We start from the raw sequence: 20,232 nt of genomic DNA, 5'->3' as shown, positions 1-20,232 counted from the left end.
TAGCTAATAAATGGCAACGCTAGGATTTGTATCAGGTGTGGCTGACCCCTTAGCCTATGCTTTGAACTTCTCTCCTAAACTCTTCCCTTTTTCTTCAATAAACATGAAAATACTGAAATGTTGGGGTTTTATGCATACAGAGGTTACAGAAGCCATTTTATGGGTTTGCAAATGAAAGTTTTAATAACAGACAGCATGGGGCCTGGGTTCAGCCACTCGCTTGACTGCCAAAATATCAGCTTGAGAACTAAAATCATCAAATATGGGTGTTAAACTATGTTGAGGGGATAGGTTTCCATGCTGCATTCTAGCTCTGTTCCCTCTCACACCTTCTGCTCCTTGGGGTCCATTCCCAATTATTTGCTTGAAACTTAATCTCTCTAGTTGACTTAGGAGGTGACTGGAAGAGAGGGTGGTGGGAATATCCCACAGTAGAAGGGGTCTCTTGGCCCTGTGCTCCAAAGCAGCCTTAACTGTGCTTATTAATTAGAAGGTAGGTGGTATTTTGGCTTGCTTATAGAAGTGGCTTGTGAGGAGATCCCTGGCCACAACTAAGAGATGAAACCACCAATTTTGGTGCTGGAGAGGAAGTGATCAGGGCAGAGAGCATGGTGGGGCAGGAGTACTTTTTAAATGTTCCTGGGGAAAGCAACAGTTGCCATTAAACATTGACAAGAAAACTCTAATTCTCAAAATTTAGTGTGATTAATTCTCACTTTGGGAGGAAGCTTATTAAGAATACAGACTCTAGGTTCTGCTCACAGACATTCTGATCCTTTAAGTGTAGGAAGTTGCCCAGCAGTCTGAAGTTTGTCAGGTGCTACAGAAGATTCTGATACAAGTGGTCAAAGGACCATACTCATTTCACTGCTCTAACCCCCTGTAAGACAGCCAAACCAGCAAACCTGCTATGAGGAGAATGCACATTCTACAAAGTCAGCTTGTTGTTCAAATATCAATGCCATGTTTTAGGTTGAGTGGTTACTTTTAAATAAGTCTAGAAGGCTTTCCAGAAGTTTCCAGGCTTATAAATATTGGGGACTTAAATTCCTTATGTCAACAAATAGACTATTACACATACATAGACTATTTTCCCTTAGGAAAATCAGAATATTTTATACATGATGTGGTCCACACAGGATCCCTCTACACACATAGCATTTGTCTAGAGTGAAGACCTTCTTGGAAAGATGCTACTTCCAGTGCTTAATTTATATTTGGTGTAAGATTGGAGTTAATTTTTTAACTGCAGATTTAGTTGATTTCAAAAGGTATACTTTCCTTCATGCAACTACATTGAAAGGTTCATGTTATTTTAACAATGAGTTTAAAAATCAGATAACACTCTATTGAAATATTATGGTTATGATTTGGCCATTTAATTAGACATTCAATCACAATGTAAACAACTACTGATAATTCACGAAACATACCTTTTCAAAGGTTTGTGCTCTTCAAAGAAAGCTAGGTCATAAAATGTATGATGTTAAATCAGTATTGCTATCTTTTGCCTATAAACCCTATCAATTGTCTTTGTCTGTTTCTAAATCTGTATCCCTATTTTAAAATACAATCTTTCAGGATAGATACTGGAATTAAGCTTGGTTTTTCTGCCAGTTTTCTTTGACACCTTCTCTCTTTCCACTAAAGCATGATAATGATTCTCTTTAAGGATGGGCAAAAAGAATTTTAAATTATTCTTATCTGAGCACTGGGTATTTTTTCCAGTGAGTATTTATTGAGTATACTTATGCACTTACATTAAAAGAAATCATCTTTTATTGTTATAAGCTCCACGAGAAGAGAAAATGTCCAGTGGAGCACCTAACTCCTAGAAGGCATGCTCATAAATAATGACAAAACTGGGAAAATTTATTATTGAGAGAATAAAATAACTTCTCCTGTATTCTGTACTGACGAATATATATTTAATAGTTAAAAGAATTTGGGTTAGGGAAAATGCTTGATTTCACTTTTTGGGGAAAAAATGCATGTTATCATTATAAAGGAAAGTTAACACTTCATTGTATTGCAACACAACCTGTAATGACAATATTCCAAAAGCATTCTCAGACTAAACCTTTAACATTAATAATTTATCAAAATTATAAACGTCACTAACACATCCCAACAAAGAAGATTATGTAAGTAAGCCATCTTGGCATCAGTGATACTGAACATAGCAGCTATTTTCAATCCTTCATTAAAATTAGATCAAGATGTACTTGCATTATGTGTTACTGTTTCTGTAAGGAAGATTTACACTAGTTTAAGACTTACTTTGGTTTTAAGTGACATTTTCTTTTCCTTTGCCAGAAGTTAGAGACCACTACTCCCCCACTGCCCTCCACACAAAAGTTTTCAGTAGAAAGAAGCAATACAGAAAAACAGTGACAACAAAACACCTGCCCTGTTTACTCTCTCATGTGTATAATAAGAGCCTTGTTCTCCCCCTAAATTGAGTCAGAGATGGGATGAAGGGATCGCTGGAGGCACCTGCCACTTTACCCTAAGGCTTGGTTCTCTGTCCCCAGCCTGGCTCCTACTACTCCAAATGGTGCAGCAAAGTAGATCGGTTTTAAGAAGTGTTTTTAAGCAAAGGATAGTTTATTTCTCACTAAAAAAAACCCTCTCAAACCCTCAAATATTACTGTTTGAAAACATCAGACTTAAAAGTTACTTATCAGCAGGCTGAAAGGTGAATCCATGCGCCTGTAAATATATCCTGGCCTACTGGTTCATAATTCGTGTACCACGCTGAGGCCCAAGGAAAATCTCAAACCGAGATGTATTTAAAAAACGGGAAGACACCACAGATCATGTAGCTCTAGCCTCATGTATCACCGATGAGGAGATCTAAGTGGTTAAGTCACTTGTCCAAGGTCACGCAGAGCCAGTTACAGGCAGGGCTGGTGCGCGACCTTCTAATCTTTCCACCTCCCAACCCCCACGCCGCACAGGCCCTCAGTAGTTCTGGCTCCTAAAAGGTTCCCACCGATACGGTTCACAAGTCAGTGGCAGGTCAGCGACTCTTAAGCAATCGCACTTTTATTTGTTCTCCCCGCCTGCTCTAAAAAGTATCAAAAGGCACTCTCCTTGCCTTCTCCCAAACCCAGACACCCCGGACCGCTGAAGCCCCTCGTGCCGGAAAAGCCAACTCACCCGCAGCCCCTTGCGCGGGAGCCCTCGGACGTACTCTGGCCCTCCCCGCAGTCGTCACCGGCCGCGCCGCGGCCCGGGCTGACGACGAGTCCAGAAAGTCACCGGCGGTGACCGTGGACGCCAGGGGCGGGCCGCGCCGCGCCGCGCCGCCCCGCGGAGGCGCCGCAAACTTTTCCCGGCTCGCAAGTTGCCGGGCTCGGCGGCCGCGGGCCGACTTCCTTCCCGGCTGCGGGAGCGAGGGGGCGCCCCTTCCCCGGGCGGGGGCCAAGCTGGCCGGGAGGGGGCTGGGCGAGCCGAGGGACGGTCAAATAGGGGCCGGGGGAGCGCAGGCGCCCGCACTCTGAGGCGCGCGGGGTCGGAGCCCGGCCGCATTGTCTCCGCGGCCTCGGACCCAGCCCCGGCGGCGGCGGCACGGGCGGGCGCGGCCGGGAGTTGCCGTCCCGAATTTGCCGCCCCCTTTCGCCGCCGCCGCTCACCGCGTTCTTTGTGTGTCTCTCGCCGCCGCCCTCGGGTCGCTTCGCCGCTCTCCTGACAGCTGATGGGCTCGTCACGCTGGGTCCCGCGTCTTCCCAGCCGCCGCTAGCGAAGCCCGGCCCAAGGAGGACTGTGTAAGAGCGGTGACAGATGCTGTCTTAGAGCCGCCGCCGCCTGGGGATATCTGAAACTGCCCTCGGGGCAGCCGGCTACTAGCCCCGGTACCGCACTACTCCTTAGAGACCCTTTCCACGCCAGGACCCTCCCGTCCTCCCTCCGCGGCCGCCAGCCCAGCTCCGGCCGGGCGCCGGGCGCCCTGCTCCGCAGCTGAGCGCGCTCGGTCAAGAATCCTGGGGAACCCGCTCCGCCCCCTGGCTCCCGCACCCTCCAATGATCTCGGCCTACAGGGGGCAGTTCCGTCCAATCAAGTGTCGGAAAGCCCGGCCAGTCCCCAAGAGTGTAGCCAATGGAACACGACTCCGGCAACACACCCGCCCTGATCCACTGGGAACAAACCGCTCAGAGACCTGAGGTGGGACCCAGATCCCGGCGCCCAGAGCAAGTCGAGTCCGGCCGGCCGGAGCTGTGTCACGAAGTGAGTCTATGGAGGCAGGTCTGGTCCTTAAATTACTGTATTGTAATAGAAGGTGTTGACGAAAATGGGAACGCTGGACGTACTGCTTTTGTAGGTCACCTCAATCCCTACTTTTAAACTCTTTTTCGGCCGAAAGTTCATGTGAAAGAAAACTGCACAAACACGTAGTAGCACTGTTGACTGTTCAAATTAAGGCCTTTACTTTTAGAACATTGCTTTAAAGCGTCTAACCGGACAGACAGTCCTCAGGTTGATGCATTTGTATTAATATTTGCCAGAACACCAGGTATCTGAAACAGAGGTTAGTTTCTATCCTGCTCTAAAACGCGGGTGATCATGGCACTGCCAACTTTTTTTTTTTCCTAAAAGAAAATTGCACCCAAGTGAAAATGTAGTTTTATATACAAATCATCTGTAATGTGAACTTTATTTCTGTAACAAAGTCACACAGTGTCTTCAGTAGAGGTTGGATAAAATAGCTGAATAGAAAATTATCATATATAGAGAGAAAGGACTTGAATAAACCACTTGCTATAAATGACTCCAGTTGTTAATCACAATACTTTGCAAGTAATAGTCACTCTATAGTTATTTATTTGATATGAATAGGATTCCTTAGCTATTGTTATTGTTGGTCATGTAAACTTTATTGAGCTCTTTATTGAAAGTGGACTATGCCGTGATGAAAACAGTTTTTGGTAACACATATTTGCAAATGTTAAAATCAAATCACACTTATAACTGTTATGCCTTGCTTAGGCTTAGACCCCAAGTCTGAGTTTTGTCAAAAGATCCAGATTCTTGATTGACTTTGAGCAAATCTCTTAATGGCTAACTGTTAACAAAACATCATATCCCTAACTCTGCATGCCTTATCAAGGTGCTTTGAGATCCACCTAGGCAGCATTTGTTAAGATTTTGTGAGATGTTGTACCAAGTGCACAGTAGCCTGAAATATGTTTATTCTTTTTCTGTTTTACTAATAAGCAAGTATCAAGGTACTTGCCTACGAGAAGCCCAGCAATATTTCCTCTGCACATTTTTCCAACTTGAAATATTTTTTGATCCCATCATTTTTCCTATAACTTAAATATGAATGAAGCTCCAGCCTCCAGCCTTAGCAACATTCCTAAGTTTTGTTTTGTCTTTCTTTCTTCTTTTTCTTTTTTTAATGGATATGGTTTTAAGAGAGAAATTTAATGTATCCTTTGACTGCCAGTGTGCATAGTTTTATGTAGAAGTTATTAATGGCTATGTCAAATTTATACCTATGTAATCAAGTAACTTTTGCAGCCATTTATTAGAGATTCACTTAAAGCATTTGTGCTTAATTTTCAAAGAGGAAAGCAAATGTGTATTTTTAGAGGTATTTCCATGTCATAATGTAATTTGTTTACTTTGTTCCAAAATATGCAATCTCATACAGAAGTTTAATTATTACTTCAAACAAATGTACATATGGTAACACTAGAATGTGAAATTTGTTAAATTTAATTGAACCAGCAGTTGTTATTTTCAACTAATTAACTGCACAGATTTCATTTTCTGAGTGAAAATTGTGGAAGAATCAATCAGTATGAATCCAATGACCATGACTTATTAAGTGTATTTAAGTCAAAACCAGTGTTTGGTAGTTTCCTGATAATTGATGACTCCATACCCATTTATTAAAGGGAATGAATATTTTATCAATTGTCTGGGTAATATTTCTGACTTCATTGTGGTGATATTTCATTCAGTAAGTGATATTTTCAAAGTTTTTCATCAATGATTTCTTCATCATTTGTTCAATATGGAACAAGAGAGCTGTCACTCTTAGAGAGCTGCCAGTTTTAACACACATTTAAATGTTTACTAGAGAAGCTGTGACTTTGGGTGTAGTTTGTAGAGATAATTTTTTTTAAATACAGAAACATACAGCCTTTAATAAGTTGTATCACATGATCTTGGTATATGACTACTGACAATTTGATTTTTTCTGTATTGTTACATTTAAGATACAATCATCTTAAGACTCCCTCGTGAATAAGTATGAAGAATAACTTGATTCATATCTTCTGGATTCTGATCATTGATATGCCTCTGAATTTTTATGTGTCTTTGACAGATCAGGCTTCTGTTTGACTTCTCTCCAATTCACTGAATGCAGTTTACTCATTTGAAAATGATATTATTAGGAATAGTGAAATAATATCTATATAGAGAGAATAGAAAAATAATTTGTTCATTTTTCTTTCTGGTTCTGACATGGATGCGGGAAAATTCCTTTTGTGAACCATGACATTAGATCTCTTTAACTCTGCTTTTACAAAACTTGTGTTTTTCTGATTGCTCGAACCTGACCCTGCAGAGTGTTCTCATTGTGGGATGTATTTATGGCAAGACACTTTTATATGCATATGGGTGAACAGGGAGAAAATTCCAAAAAACACTGGTAATGGCACACTAGGCTTCCCTCCTCATTTTATTGCGGACCACAGTCCCTAAGGGAAATTTCTTTTAGAGTTTAGTATTAACAGAAATTTTGTTTCCCCTGAATTGAAATATTTGCAACTTCTTTTTATTTCAACTATCAGGAAGCTCAGAACGAAATTTACAGCTCAATTTAGGAAGGTATTATGGCCTGTTTCATTGCAAATTTTTTATAAACATAATATTTGGCTTATTATTTTCCACCTATATATTACTAGCTTATATTTGTATGCATGCATTTATTTAAGCTACCTAAAATACTTTCTGAAATGATGTGAATTATTACAGGCATGAATAACATTTTGAACCATACATAAAACCCTGGTGTTTGATAAGCTGAGCATAAGGTAAGCAGAGTATATAGTGAAGACAACATGAAGGTCTGAGACTGCTGTGGTTTTGCTTCGCAAAGGAAGAGGAATCTGATTCACTAGGTGTAGAATCTCAAAACGTTCTTCAGAGAGGCAGAAAAGTATAGTACAAAATAGGGATAATTTATTACACTTATTTTGAAAAGTTAGGGGCGCCTGGGTGCCTCAGTCAGTTAAGCGTCTGACTTCAGCTCAGGTCATGATCTCACACTCTGTGAGTCCGAGCCCCACGTCGGGCTCTGTGCTGACAGCTTGCAGCCTGTTTCAGATTTTGTGTCCCCCTCGCTCTCTGCCTCTCCCCCACTCTCGTGCGAGCGCGCGCGCTCTCTCAAAATAAATAAAAAACATTAAAAAAAAGAAAAGTTAAAGTTAGAGGGAACATATATTAATGGATGTTTTATGCAAACTCAGAGGTCTCCCTGGTAAAAAGAATATTTGACTTAAATATAAAGTGAAATACATATTATAAATTATATTAAGTCATGGTCGCTTTCCATGTAACCCTTCAGTAGACTTTTTACTTAACACAGTAACCCCTAGAATATGTTTCAAATGCAATAGATCTTTTCACAAGGATCGCTATACATACCCATTTCCTTCAATTTTAGTGTCTCTTTTAGAAAATAAATAATGTATCCCCCTGTTTTCAAATAATATTCTACAATGGTTTTATTTTTGAAAGGCTTTTCCTGAGTACGATATTGTCTTAGAACTATTGAAGAAATTCATCTTATAATTTTGTTTTATGAGATATGTTTTGATCAAATATGACTGATAGGTTTAACAATGATATTTGCTTCTAAAATAGAATCATTTTACAGCATCCCTTTTCCTGGCCAGTGGGTTAGCAGTTTGGGGTGCTCAGTGAATTTAAGAGAGTTTCTGTTGTGATAGAAAACTCAATTCAGCCTGGCTTAAATAGAAGAACATTTTTTTAATTAGCTCAAATATTTAACAGTTCACTTTACAACCTTGACAAAGTAAAAGTAAGTGGATAGTTAGCTGACAGAGGTAGAAGAGGAAAGAAAGTAGCAAAAGTTGAGGGTGTAAGTAGAAGCATAAACAGCCTTATTCCACCTAGAGTGATGTCAAAAAAGTGACTAAAATTTATTGGACAAGAAACAGAAGTGTAAGTAGAGATTTCCAAAAACACTTAAAATAATAATATGATTATTAAAATTACAGAAATGCTGAGAAAAGTACTACAGTAGAGGATCTAAAGCCTCATTTTACATAGATGAGACTCAAGCACATGAAGAGATATATAATAAGTATATAAATATATTAGTTATTTTATTATTTAAATTTTATATTTTTTCAACTAAATTTTTTAGTCTCCAAAATGTAAACATAGTCAAAAGACTTTCCCTTTTTGAGACTATTGCAATTGGGTGTGAGGAGGATTGTTGTCTTATTTTTTTTAAACCAAATGTGAATATTATTTTTATGAAATTTTTCAATATTGCAAAAAAGTCATAGCATGAAATTTATATCAATATATGTTGGGAAACCACAATAATAAGGTAATTATGGTAGGATACAATGTTGTTTAGACTCCCAGTGTACTGAAATACAAATATTAATCAGAAATATACGTGGTTCGCACTGTCAACGTGGAGCCTGATGTAGGGCTTGAACTCAGAACCGTGAGATCATGACCTGAGCAGAAATCAAGAGTCAGAAGCTTAACCAACTGAGGTACCCAGGCACCCCAGGAGTATATGTGTGGTTTAAAAAAGCAAATATAATGTATATATAGTGAAATTACTTTATTTCCTTCAAAAGCAATTCCTAATGTAGTGGATTCTCTTTTATGTGTTTGAGAACAACTGTGCCTTTGGATCCCACAAATTCTAGTATAGATTGAGTATGGAGAGGGTTTTTGTTAAATGCCTATTTTTTGTTTTTTGGGGTTTTTTTTGATGAAGTAATTGTATCATTTGAAACCATTGTACTCAGCACACGGGAAAACTCCATAAAAATGTGTTCAATTGGGAGGAATGAATGAAAATTATGGAAAAGAAATTAGAAATCTAGAACATAGAATATTTGAGGAGTTCACATTTTTGAGCTTTTGGGGCTTCAAATTTTTCAGATATAGTACATTGTTAATTTTCTGTGCCAGTGAAGGAGAATATTGGGGCCACTGTGAAATGCTCCTGGGAGTCTCTTAGAATCAGTTCATTTTGGGAAATGAATGTGCTGGACTTGCAGTCTGTGTTGTAAATAGTCAAAGGCAAGGCAAAAACAAATCATTATCAGAAACCCTGGAGGAAGAAATTTGTGTGTGTGTGTGTGTGTGTGTGTGTGTGTGTGTGTGTGTACATGTACACAAGCAGACACACTCATGTGTAAGAGACTAGGCTGAATAAATGTTTGGGTCACCTGCCAGTTGATAAGGATTAGGATAAATGTTAAAAGCAAGTACAGAAAAATTAAAGAATCATCATGAAAGTAGAAACTACCATCATAGTGTAATGTTTTAATCCTGATATGATAAGTTTTATTTTATAATGTACTGTGCCATTTGGAAAGAATGTGGAAAATACCTGAACTCATTCTTATGTGGTTGCATCTTACCAATGTTCTCTGAAAATAAATACAGCGATACGTGTTGGGTTTTCATTAACTTTTTTTTTCATTTGGAAAGAAACTTTATATATGTAATGTCATTATATCTTCATAGTTTTCCCTCCAAATAGAAGACACTTGGTGTAGTATTTGAATTCAAAGACAGTTTTGAGCTCTGCTACTTCAATGGGATTCAACCAGGCCACTAATTCCTCTGGGCCTATAAATGAGGATGATAATAATTATAGATGCTGTATCTCTCTTGCTGTATTGTTTTGAGGGCAGAAGCAGCGAATTTGTTTGAACATGCTTTGTGGACCATTATGTGGGTCACCAATGTTCTTATTAGCATAGGTTCTATTCTTATTTTATAGAGAATGGAAAGGAGTCACAGTGATTGAGATGAGGCCTCTGTTACCCAGTTACGTTAGGTTGGGTCCCTGTTCTCAGGTCCGCAGGTCTCCTAATTATTCACAAGTGCCTATTCTACTACCTTGATCCATGCTTTTAACTGTGGTCAGTAAATATAAAATTAGAATAGTCATGTGGTTTCCTCAATTTCTTTTTTGGATTGAGGAGTTAGATTAATTTGTTACCAGGATTCTTCTGACTGGAAATCTTAACGATAATCAAGAATTTGGTTTCGTCAACACTCTCAGGGCTCTCCACTGACCTAGAAGTGGTGCAGGCAACCAAGCAGGGGATAAAGAACTCTGTAGAAAACAGAGACGATGTCTCTTTCTCCTAAGAGAAGAGAAAGGGCATGGAAAATCAGGCAGGTGGTATGAGCTGGGAGCTACAAAGGTTCTGAAACTGTTCCTGATTTCCTGAATGTGGAGATAGAAGGGACATTAAGAGGATTTCTAAGGTTCAAGGGAAAATGTTCAGTGACTTTCTAAACATGTAAATGGCCTTGTGTGAGGATTTTTTTTTTTTTTGGTTTTAGTTATTTGTTTCAGTGGATCCATACGGAACAAAGGAAAATAAAGAGTGGCCATGAAAATATAAGTCCCTCTCTTCCTTCCCCTAGAATTCTCAGAAAAATTAGGACTTTTGACATCTATATCTAGATGACACATAGAATAGAATGAAAAAAGGAAAAAAAAATCCCTAATTGTACCTGAGGCTTCCCTTCTCTCTTGTTACCGCTGAAGCATATGGGTTAGAGAAACAGAAAAATTGTAGCATGTGGAGATAATTGCTGAAAGTAGACACCCAACATTGTGTGCTTTAGTGCTGTAAAAAATAGTTGTTTGAGAAAGCTAAGTATATTTATCATTGCAAATTTTGTCCTTAATGTCTAGTAAACGTTATGTTTAATTCACATAGGATGGAGTGTAAGTTGTGATTTATTAAGGATATAGTACAGAATATATTTATATGAATAGAATAACATCTAGAAAGATCAACACCTAAATGTGGTTATCTTGCTGTGGCAGAATTATGGTAATCCACATACTTTTCTGTATTTTCTGATAATTTTCCAATAAACATGGTAAAATAATAAAAAGGAAATTCTCAACTCTCTATTGCTACATTCGTTTTAAAGTTTATGAATAAAGTGTATGCGTTATATGAATTATATTGTTATTTGCTTCTTATTGAAAATCTCTTTACTTGGACTTTTGAACCAAAAGTTTGAATATTCATTGCAATAAAATAATTTAGATGACTTTTACAACCAAATAAAAACAAGGAAATAATGTCAAGAGAAGTGAAATGGATTTTCATTGTGACAGTTACCTCTAAAATCTAAATTCTAGTTTTTTTGTCAGCTGTTTTTTTCCGTTGTTTTTTTTTTTTTAAGGGAAGTCTTAGTTGCTTAGTTGCTTAGTAGTTTACCTTAGGTAGACTACTTAAGGACTAGTAAAGTAATAGAGTAGCAAGTAGTCCCAACATCTGAGAGACAGGAATTTCACTTTTTGAAGACTTTGAGTAGATAGAGAAGATAGATAATACTCATGTGGCTCTCTATGAGTGATATGACTTAGACCAGAGTTCTTGACTAGGAAGATTTTGCTCCCCAGGGGACTTTGGGCAGTGTCTGGAGATGTTTATGGTTGTCAAAATGGGGTGGTATGGAGGGGAGTGCTATTGGAATCTGGTATGTAGAGGCCAGAGATGCTGTTATACATGCTACGATGTACAGGACAACGCTCCACTACACAGAATTATTTGGTCAAAAATGTCAGTAGTGCATAGGCTGAGAAACCCTGTGTAGACCCCTTTTTATGTACAAATAAAGAAAATAGTACCATCAACTTCAAAACTTAAATCAATCCTTATTTATATGTTGTCTTTCAAGCAATGAAAAATATGAAAAGTGATATTTCCCTCCCCCCAAAAGTAAAAAAATAGAGACTTCTAGTACACTCCTGTGTTATAAAATAATATTTAAAGATTGAGAACCCTGAGGTAGCTATTCATAGTGTTTGAGAAAGCAGAATTAGAATAGTACAACTCATAGAAAACAACTGTACTTCAGCAACTTAGTTGAGAATTTTTTTTTTAGCATTCCTCACAAGACTATTTTAAGTAGTAATTCAAAATGGTTGGGAATGTGAATCCAATGATATGTCAAGAACATACATTAATAATGACTGCTATTCTCCCAAGAAATAAATGAAAACACAAAATGCACTTATTACGATATTTTATGTGCCCTTCAGAATCATGAGTTATTAGAAAGGCAGTTCTGGGACAAGATGCATGGATACAGGACAGAAGTCTTCCTTTCCATCACCCCAACGTGAAACTTGTATTCTCATAGGAAGATTCCTGGGTTAAGAAAACAACAAGAACAACAACAACAATAACAGGAAGTTTGGCAGCATTTTGTATTGTGTTAACCCTATAACCCTGAAGCATGTTTTTCAGGGCATTAAAAAAAAGATATGCGTTCAGTTGGTTAATGCATGAAGTTCAGTGAAGGTCACTGAATGCTGTTTTATTTTTCTCCCTGGAGAGGGCATTAACTTAGTCCCTTAGGAATGAACATTGTTAACTAAAGTATACCCATTTAGTCTTTATTACTCCTTTCCTCAAAGAACAGGATACATTTTCATGAAGGATAAAATGATATGTCATGATTATATTTTGTTTTAGTTTTTAATTGTGTAATGTTTAAGGAGTTACAAAATTGTCTTTGGCAGGTTAGCTGAAGACATGCTGAGGATCAAGTTACTCTGTGCTGAGTCTTTCTTTTCAGTATATGATAGAATTGATTCTGTGAGGTTAATCAGAAAGGCATAAATCCTCTTCTCTAAATATTTACTATTACATATTTTTAATTGGTATATGGAGCAGGAAGGTAAAAGGATTATAGGATAACTTTGTAAATGTTCTGTACCTCTTCATAATTTTACAGTAATTTCTTTCTGGCCATTAAGTAATGTCCACTTACTACTTAATATTTGGAAAATTCAGGAAAGCATTAAAAAGAAAAATTACTCCCAGAGACCACCACTTCTAACACAGTTCAACTTCCTCCCAGCTCTTTCATAAGACACATATCACTGTGTGCCCAACCCTCCCTTCTGCCTCTAACATAGAGTGAACATTTACTCATCTTATCAGACTTCTTCCAAAACAAAGTTTATAATGTCTGTATTGCATATCTTAAATGGCTGCACCTAACTCAGTTCTACAAGTGGTTCTGATTATTTTCTCCTCTGTAACACACATAGACATATGTTGCTCACAAATCAGTGAGTTCTCACGTACACTCTGGGGGCACCTGGGTGGCTCAGTCGGTTGAGCCTCTGGCTCTTGATTTTGGCTTAGGTCATGATCTCATGGTTTGTGGGGTTGAGCCCCAAGTCGGGCTCTGCTCCGACAGTGTGGAGCCTGCTTGGGATTCAGTCTCTCCTCTCTCTGCCCCTCCGCCCCCTCAAAATAAATAAACATTTTCAAAAAGGCTCTGGTTTATGCAGATTTCCATGGGCATTTGCCACTGCTCTGTTCCTTTTATTCCCACTCAAGTATATTGTAATAGGAGTAAGAGTGATATTACAGAGATAACCTTGACTGTATTCTAATTTATTAAATAATGTTTAGTTTGGTACTTATACTATTAATAGTAACAAATTACTTGTGATACACCTCACAACTAATGTTGGATATTTTGTAATATCTCTGGTGATTAATGATAAATTGAACTAATATGGGTATAATGTGACAATGAATGTTCCTGCCCTCAAATGTTCCCTAATTATTTCCATAAGATGAATGGCCAAAACTAGAGCTCTTCAATCTAAGGGCATTAATTCTTGATGTAGAGCTTCAAACTTACTTTCCAGAAAAGTCATTCCAATTTCTGAAATCATTTTCAACAATACTGGGCTTTAGAATTTAGTTTAGCTAATTTTATAAGTGAAAAAGATACCCTTTAAAACAAAAATACTTGGAATTAAGTAATTTGATTTTTTCCTTCATGTTTACTTTGTCCCTTTTGCTTAGCTTCTTTACCTACCTCCAACTTTCCCTTTCTTTCTCCCTCCCCACCTTCCCTCCCTCCTTCCATCTTTTCTTCTTTCCTGAAGTAAAAACTTCATATTCTTTGCCATTTTTTTCTGTTGTCATTTTAAGATTTACATAAGCTCTTTATATATGAACAATATGAAAATTTTTTGGTCATAGACCGATGTCAAATATTTTTCCCAGTTGTGTGCTTTTTAAATTATATTTACTTTTTATGATGATGAATGTTTAATTTCAGTTTTTGATGCTCTTTCTTATCATAGGGAAATTTCAATTTTTATTCTCTGTAGGCAAATTTATACTACTACTTGTATGAGTTCTTTCAATGCTTTTATAATTAGAAAGCATTTTCCCATCCTGAGATCTGAAAAGTGCCCTTATTTTCCATATTTTCTTCTAGGAGAGTGTGTGTGTGTTTTCAGTTTTTAACATTAGAATATGTTTATAATTTTTTAATGTTTATTTATTTTTGAGAGAGAGAGACAGACAGAGACAGAGACAGAGACAGAGTGCAAGCAGGGGAGAGGCAGAGAGAGAGAGGGAGACACAGAATCTGAAGCAGGCTTCAGGCTCTGAGCTGTCAGCACAGAGCCCAATGCAGGACTCCAACTCAGGAGCCATGAGCTCATGACCTGAGCCAAAGTTAGATGCTTAACTGGCTGAGCGACCCAGGTGCCTCTTAACATTAGAATATTTTAATCATTCTACAGTTTATCTTATGGTATAAAGTGAGGAACTAACTTAATTTTATTTCCATTTGTTTAATAATTGTCTCACATCATTAATGAATATTCTTTTATGTCTACACTAACTTATGATGTCTGTCACCTTAATCTCACACAGAACTTTTTCATTCTTGTCATTGTTTTGTCTTTTTAATCTGCTAGAGTAGTTGGCTTGTTGTCTTTCTACTTTATTCCTATGTTATATCTATTTTCACATCCCACTCGGTTCTGTTGAGACAAGCTTTCCCCATTAAATTTTTAAATCTTTTTTAGTTTTACCTATTTTTTCCTGATAAACTTTGGGAATTGCTTTAAAAAGATATCTTAGCATTGCACTAGTACTCCAAGAATGCACATTAGAATTTTGATGGATTAAATGAACCTATTTTTTCCTCATTCATCCTCAAGGTATGTCCTTTTATCCTGAAAGTCTTTTTATTCTTCTTACAACCTCTCATTATTTTCATTGTATAGGTCCCACACAATTCTTAAAGCTTACTTTAGGGGGGCAGCTGGGTGGCTTATTTGGTTGGGCATCCAACTCTTGATTTCAGCTCAGGTCATGATATCACAGTTTGTGGAATTGAGCCCTGTGTCAGGCACTGCCCTGTCGGTGCAGAGCCTGCGTGGGATTTTCTGTCTCCCTTTCTCTGCCCCTCCCCTGCTCATGCACACACACTCTCTCTCTCAAATAAACTTAAAATAATGATTGCTCTTGGAAATGTTTATTATGATATTTGGTTAGAATGAGGTACTCTTCCATTAATTTTGGTTATATATTATAAATATCAGAAATTTGATTGATTTATATATATTTATTTTATACTTGGTCACTTTACTGAACTATGTTATTATATCCAATACTTTTTATTCAGTTGATTCCTTTAGATTACTTAGGTAAAAACATCATATTATCTATAAATAATTGTATTTGTCCCCGGTTTGTTTGTTTTTATTTTTATTTTTTTTTCAACGTTTATTTATTTTTGGGACAGAGAGAGACAGAGCATGAACGGGGGAGGGGCAGAGAGAGAGGGAGACACAGAATCGGAAACAGGCTCCACGCTCCAAGCCATCAGCCCAGAGCCTGACGCCGGGCTCGAACTCACAGACCGCGAGATCGTGACCTGGCTGAAGTCGGACGCTTAACCGACTGCGCCACCCAGGCCCCCCCCCCCCGGTTTGTTTTTAAATTAACAAATACACCTTATGTTTCTATGGTTTTTTTCTTTGTTTTGGCTATCACTTCTAGGACAGGTGGAAATCATAGTGGTAATAATAGATATTCTTGACTAGTTTATGACTTGCCAGTGTATTGTTATAAAATATGATGTAGGCTGTATGTTACATATAAATATTCCTTATTATGCCAATGAATTATCATTTTATTCTGAGCTTATTAAGCAAATTTAAAACCCAGAGAGAGTACATTAAATTTTATCAAATTATTTTCCATATCTGTTGAAACATTTATGTATTTATTTTGCAGTCTATTTGTGGTTTTTTTATTAGGAATTATATACAGTAATTCTTAGGATGATTTTTAATTATTCAGAGTAAATTATTATTTTAATATAATCTGAATTGAATATGCTAATTTGTAATTCAAACTCTTGCATCTATACTTAGTATTTTTAGGTTTTACTATGAGGGTCACCTGATTTTTAAAGTTAGAACATTTTTTTTCATATTTTTTCTATGCACAAGCAAAGTATACATCACAGGAATGATTTATTTCTGAAGTTGAAAAGTATTCAATGATAACACTCTTGACTCTACAGCTATCTTGCAGGTAGTTACTGAAAAATTGTTCAGTTTCAGTTCTTCAGTTGATATTGGTCTTATAAATTTTTGTCCACACTTTTTTCCTTCATTATGTTGGAATCCTTATTATTAAGATTTTCAGATTTATTAAGCTAACTTATTTATGCTAATACTTTTAAAATTATATTTAAAATCATGTATGAATCTTATTAAATCCTTTTAAGATTATATGTTATTTCTTCTAATTAGTTTACTATTTGTTCTTGATTAGGTTTGCTAGCACTTTTGGATTTTCTTTTATATATATATATATCCATATACATGTATATAATATATATAATATATGTATTTCTATTTTATTGAGAAATAATTGACATATGAGTATGTGAGTTTTGTCCCTGTGTAAGTTCAAATCCTACAGCATCAAGGCACCTGGGTGGTCCAGTTGGTTAAGTGTCCGACTCTTGATTTCGACTTTTAGTTTTGTCTCAGGCCATGATCTCATGGTTCATTGGTTCGAGCCCCAAATCAGGCTCTGTTCTGACAGTGCAGAGCCTGCTTAGGATTCTCTCTCTCTCTCCTTCTCTCTCTGCCCCTTCCCTGCTTGTTCTCTCTCTCTCTCAAAATAAATAAACTATAAAAAAAGCCTATAGCACCATGGTTTGATTTACATGTATTATGAAATGATTACCACAGTAGGTTTCAGCTAACATCCATCTTCTCATATAGATACAATAAAAAAAAAAGAAAGAGAAAGAAATTTTTTTTTCCTTGTGATGAGAATTTTTAGGGTTTACTGACTTTATTTTCCTATATATTTTATACTAGTGTTAGCTATAGTCATCATGTTATACATTAAGTCTCTAGTACTTATTTATCTTATAACTGAAAGTTTGTACCTTTTGACCACCTTCCCCTACCCTATGCCTCTGGTAACCACAAGTGTGATCTCTTTTTTTATGAATTTGTTTGTTTTAGATTCCACATAAAGTGAGATGATACAGTATTTGTCTTTCTCTGTCTGACTTATTTTACTTAGTATAAGGCATTCAGGGTCCATCCATGTTATTACTAATGGTAAGATTACTAATGATAATCTTACTAATGGTAAGATTTCCTCATTTTTTATGGCTGAAGAATATATGTATGTACAACATATTATTACAATAAATATATTATTATTTATTTATTTATTTATTTACTTATTTATTTATTATATAATTACAATTTACAACTTCTTTATCCATTCGTTCATTGATGGACACCTAGATTGTTTCTACATCTGTCTATTGCAAATAATGCTGCTAATGAACATGGGGGTGCAGATATCTTTTTGAGTTACTGTTTTCATTTTCTTTGGATGTATTCCTCGAAGTGAAACTACTGGATCATATGGTAGTTCTATTTTTAATTTTTTGAGGATTCTTCATACTGTTTTCAATAGTGGCCATACCATTTTACAATCTCACCGACAGTGCACAAGGGTTCCCTTTTCTTCAAATTCTCACCAGCATTTGTTATCTCTTGACTTTTTGGTCATGGCCATTCTGACAGGAGTAAGGTGACACCTCACTGTGGTTTTAATTTGAATTTTCCTAATGGCTAATGATGATGAACATCCTTTCATGTACCTATTGGCCTTTTGTATACCTTCTTTGAAGAAATATCTATTCAGGTCTTTTGCCCATTTCTTAAATTGTGTTATTTGTTTTTTTGCTATTGAGTTTTGTAACTTCTTTATATATTTTGAATATTGACCTCTTATCAGATATATGGTTTACAAATACATTTTGCCATTTCATAGGTTTTCTTTTCAGTTTTTGATGGTTTCTTTTGGTGTGCGGAAGCTTTCTAGTGTGATTTAGTCCCATTTGTTTATTTTTTATTTTGTTGTTTGTGCTTTAATTGGCACATTTAAAATATCATTACTGAGACCCATGCCAGGGAGCTTTATTCCTATATTTGCTTCTAGGAGTTCTATGGTTTCAGGTCTCACAGGTAAGTCTTTAATCCATTTTGAGTTAATTTTTGTGAATGGTGTAAGATAAGGGTCCAGTTTCATTCTTTTACATGCGAATATCCAATTATCCCAGTACCATTTATTGAAACGATTTTTCACTCTTGAGTATTCTTGGCTCTTTTGTCATATATTATTTGACCATATATGCTTGGGTTTATTTCTGTGCTCTTGATTCTGTTCTATATTGGTCTGTTTGTCTGTTTTTATGCCAGTACCATACTATTCTGATGACTATAGCTTTATAGTATTGATTGAGAAAGTGTTAAGACTCCTGCTTTGTTTTTCCTTCTCTAAAGGTATAATTTTGTTCTTTCCTTAGAAAAGAAAATTTGTTTTTCCTTAGAAATTTGTTCTTTTTTCTCTCAAAGATAGAATTTTGGTAGAATTCATAAAATCTAGTTTTACTTCTCCTCTTCCTCACATTGTAGGTTATGGATGTAATCGTTTACAGGTGTTTTAGATTGTGTAATAACAGATTATTGTAGTTATGGTAATTTCTATTATGTTAGTTTTTCTTTTGACTTTTAAACTAGTGTCATAAGTGGATTATGCACCACTATACCATATTGTAGAATCTAACTATGACAGTGTATTTACTATTACCAGTGAGATTTCACTACTTTTTATGTTTTTATGATGTTAATTAGTATTATTTTACTTCCACTCAAAGAATGACCTTTAGCATTTCTTTTAAGGCAGATCTGGTGGTAATGAACTCTCAGGTTTTGTTTAGGGAAGTCTTTATTCCTTCTTTGTTTCCTTTTTAATTTTTTAAAAATATTTATTCATTTCCTGAGAGAGAGAGAGAGACCGTGCAAGCAGGGGAGGGGCAGAGAGAGAGGGAGACACAGAACCCAAAGCAGGCTCCAGGCTCTGAGCTGTCAGCACAGAGTCCAACATAGGGCCCAAACACACAAGCTGTGAGATCATGACCTGAACCAAAGTCTGATGCTTAACCGACTGAGCCACTCAGGTGATCCTATTCCTCCTTTGTTTCTGACGGACAATTTCAATGGTTATAGAATTCTTGGCTGGCAGTTATTTTCTTTCAATATTTTGAATATGCCATCCCATTCTCTCCTGCCCTGAAAAGTTTCTGTTGAGAAATTCACCCAGCTTTATGGGGGTTCCCTTGTATACAACTCCTCTATTTTCTCTTACTGCTTCTTTGTCTTTGAATTTAGATAATTTAATTGTAATCTGTCTTGGTATAGCCCTATTTAGGTTCAACTTTTTGGGATCCTTTGGGCCTCATGGATCTGGATGCCCATTTTTCTCCCCAGGTTGGGGAAGTTTTCAGCAATTTTTGCTCTAAAATGTACTTTTGTCCTTTCCTCTTTTGTTCTTGTGGAATTCCCATAATTATTTCTTCTCATGTGTCTCATAATTCCTATAGCCTTCTCTACTCTTTTTTCATTCTTTTTTCTTCTTTGGGTAATTCCCAATGTCCTATCCTGCAGGTTGCTGATTCTTTCTTCTACATGGTTGATTTTACTTTTGAAACTCTCTGTTGAGCTTCTCAGTTTGGCTAGTGTATTTTTCAGCTCTAAGACTTCTATTCCTATTTGGGGTGGATTTTTATTTTGTTTTGTTTTGTTT

At 36.7% G+C, this 20,232-nt stretch overlaps 1 protein-coding gene across 1 annotated transcript in view; it reads right to left on the bottom strand.

The window, feature by feature from the left end:
• The window catches only part of LOC113598552 (translation initiation factor IF-2-like), a 31,335-nt gene that overhangs the window by 4,669 nt on the left and 6,434 nt on the right, over positions 1 to 20,232 (bottom strand). Inside the window, exons 2-4 of the mRNA XM_053223363.1 lie at positions 4,153 to 4,266; positions 3,867 to 4,037; positions 3,163 to 3,789 (exon numbers count right to left, since the gene is read on the bottom strand). Of these exons, the coding sequence (XP_053079338.1) occupies positions 3,261 to 3,789; positions 3,867 to 4,037; positions 4,153 to 4,266 (814 nt within the window). The 3' untranslated portion in view covers positions 3,163 to 3,260. The remainder of the gene's footprint in view (positions 1 to 3,162; positions 3,790 to 3,866; positions 4,038 to 4,152; positions 4,267 to 20,232) is intronic.

This window comes from Acinonyx jubatus, chromosome B2 (genome assembly GCF_027475565.1).
Source record: "Acinonyx jubatus isolate Ajub_Pintada_27869175 chromosome B2, VMU_Ajub_asm_v1.0, whole genome shotgun sequence".
In the NCBI taxonomy this organism is placed as follows: domain Eukaryota; kingdom Metazoa; phylum Chordata; class Mammalia; order Carnivora; family Felidae; genus Acinonyx; species Acinonyx jubatus.
This window is presented reverse-complemented; position numbering and strand designations above follow the sequence as displayed.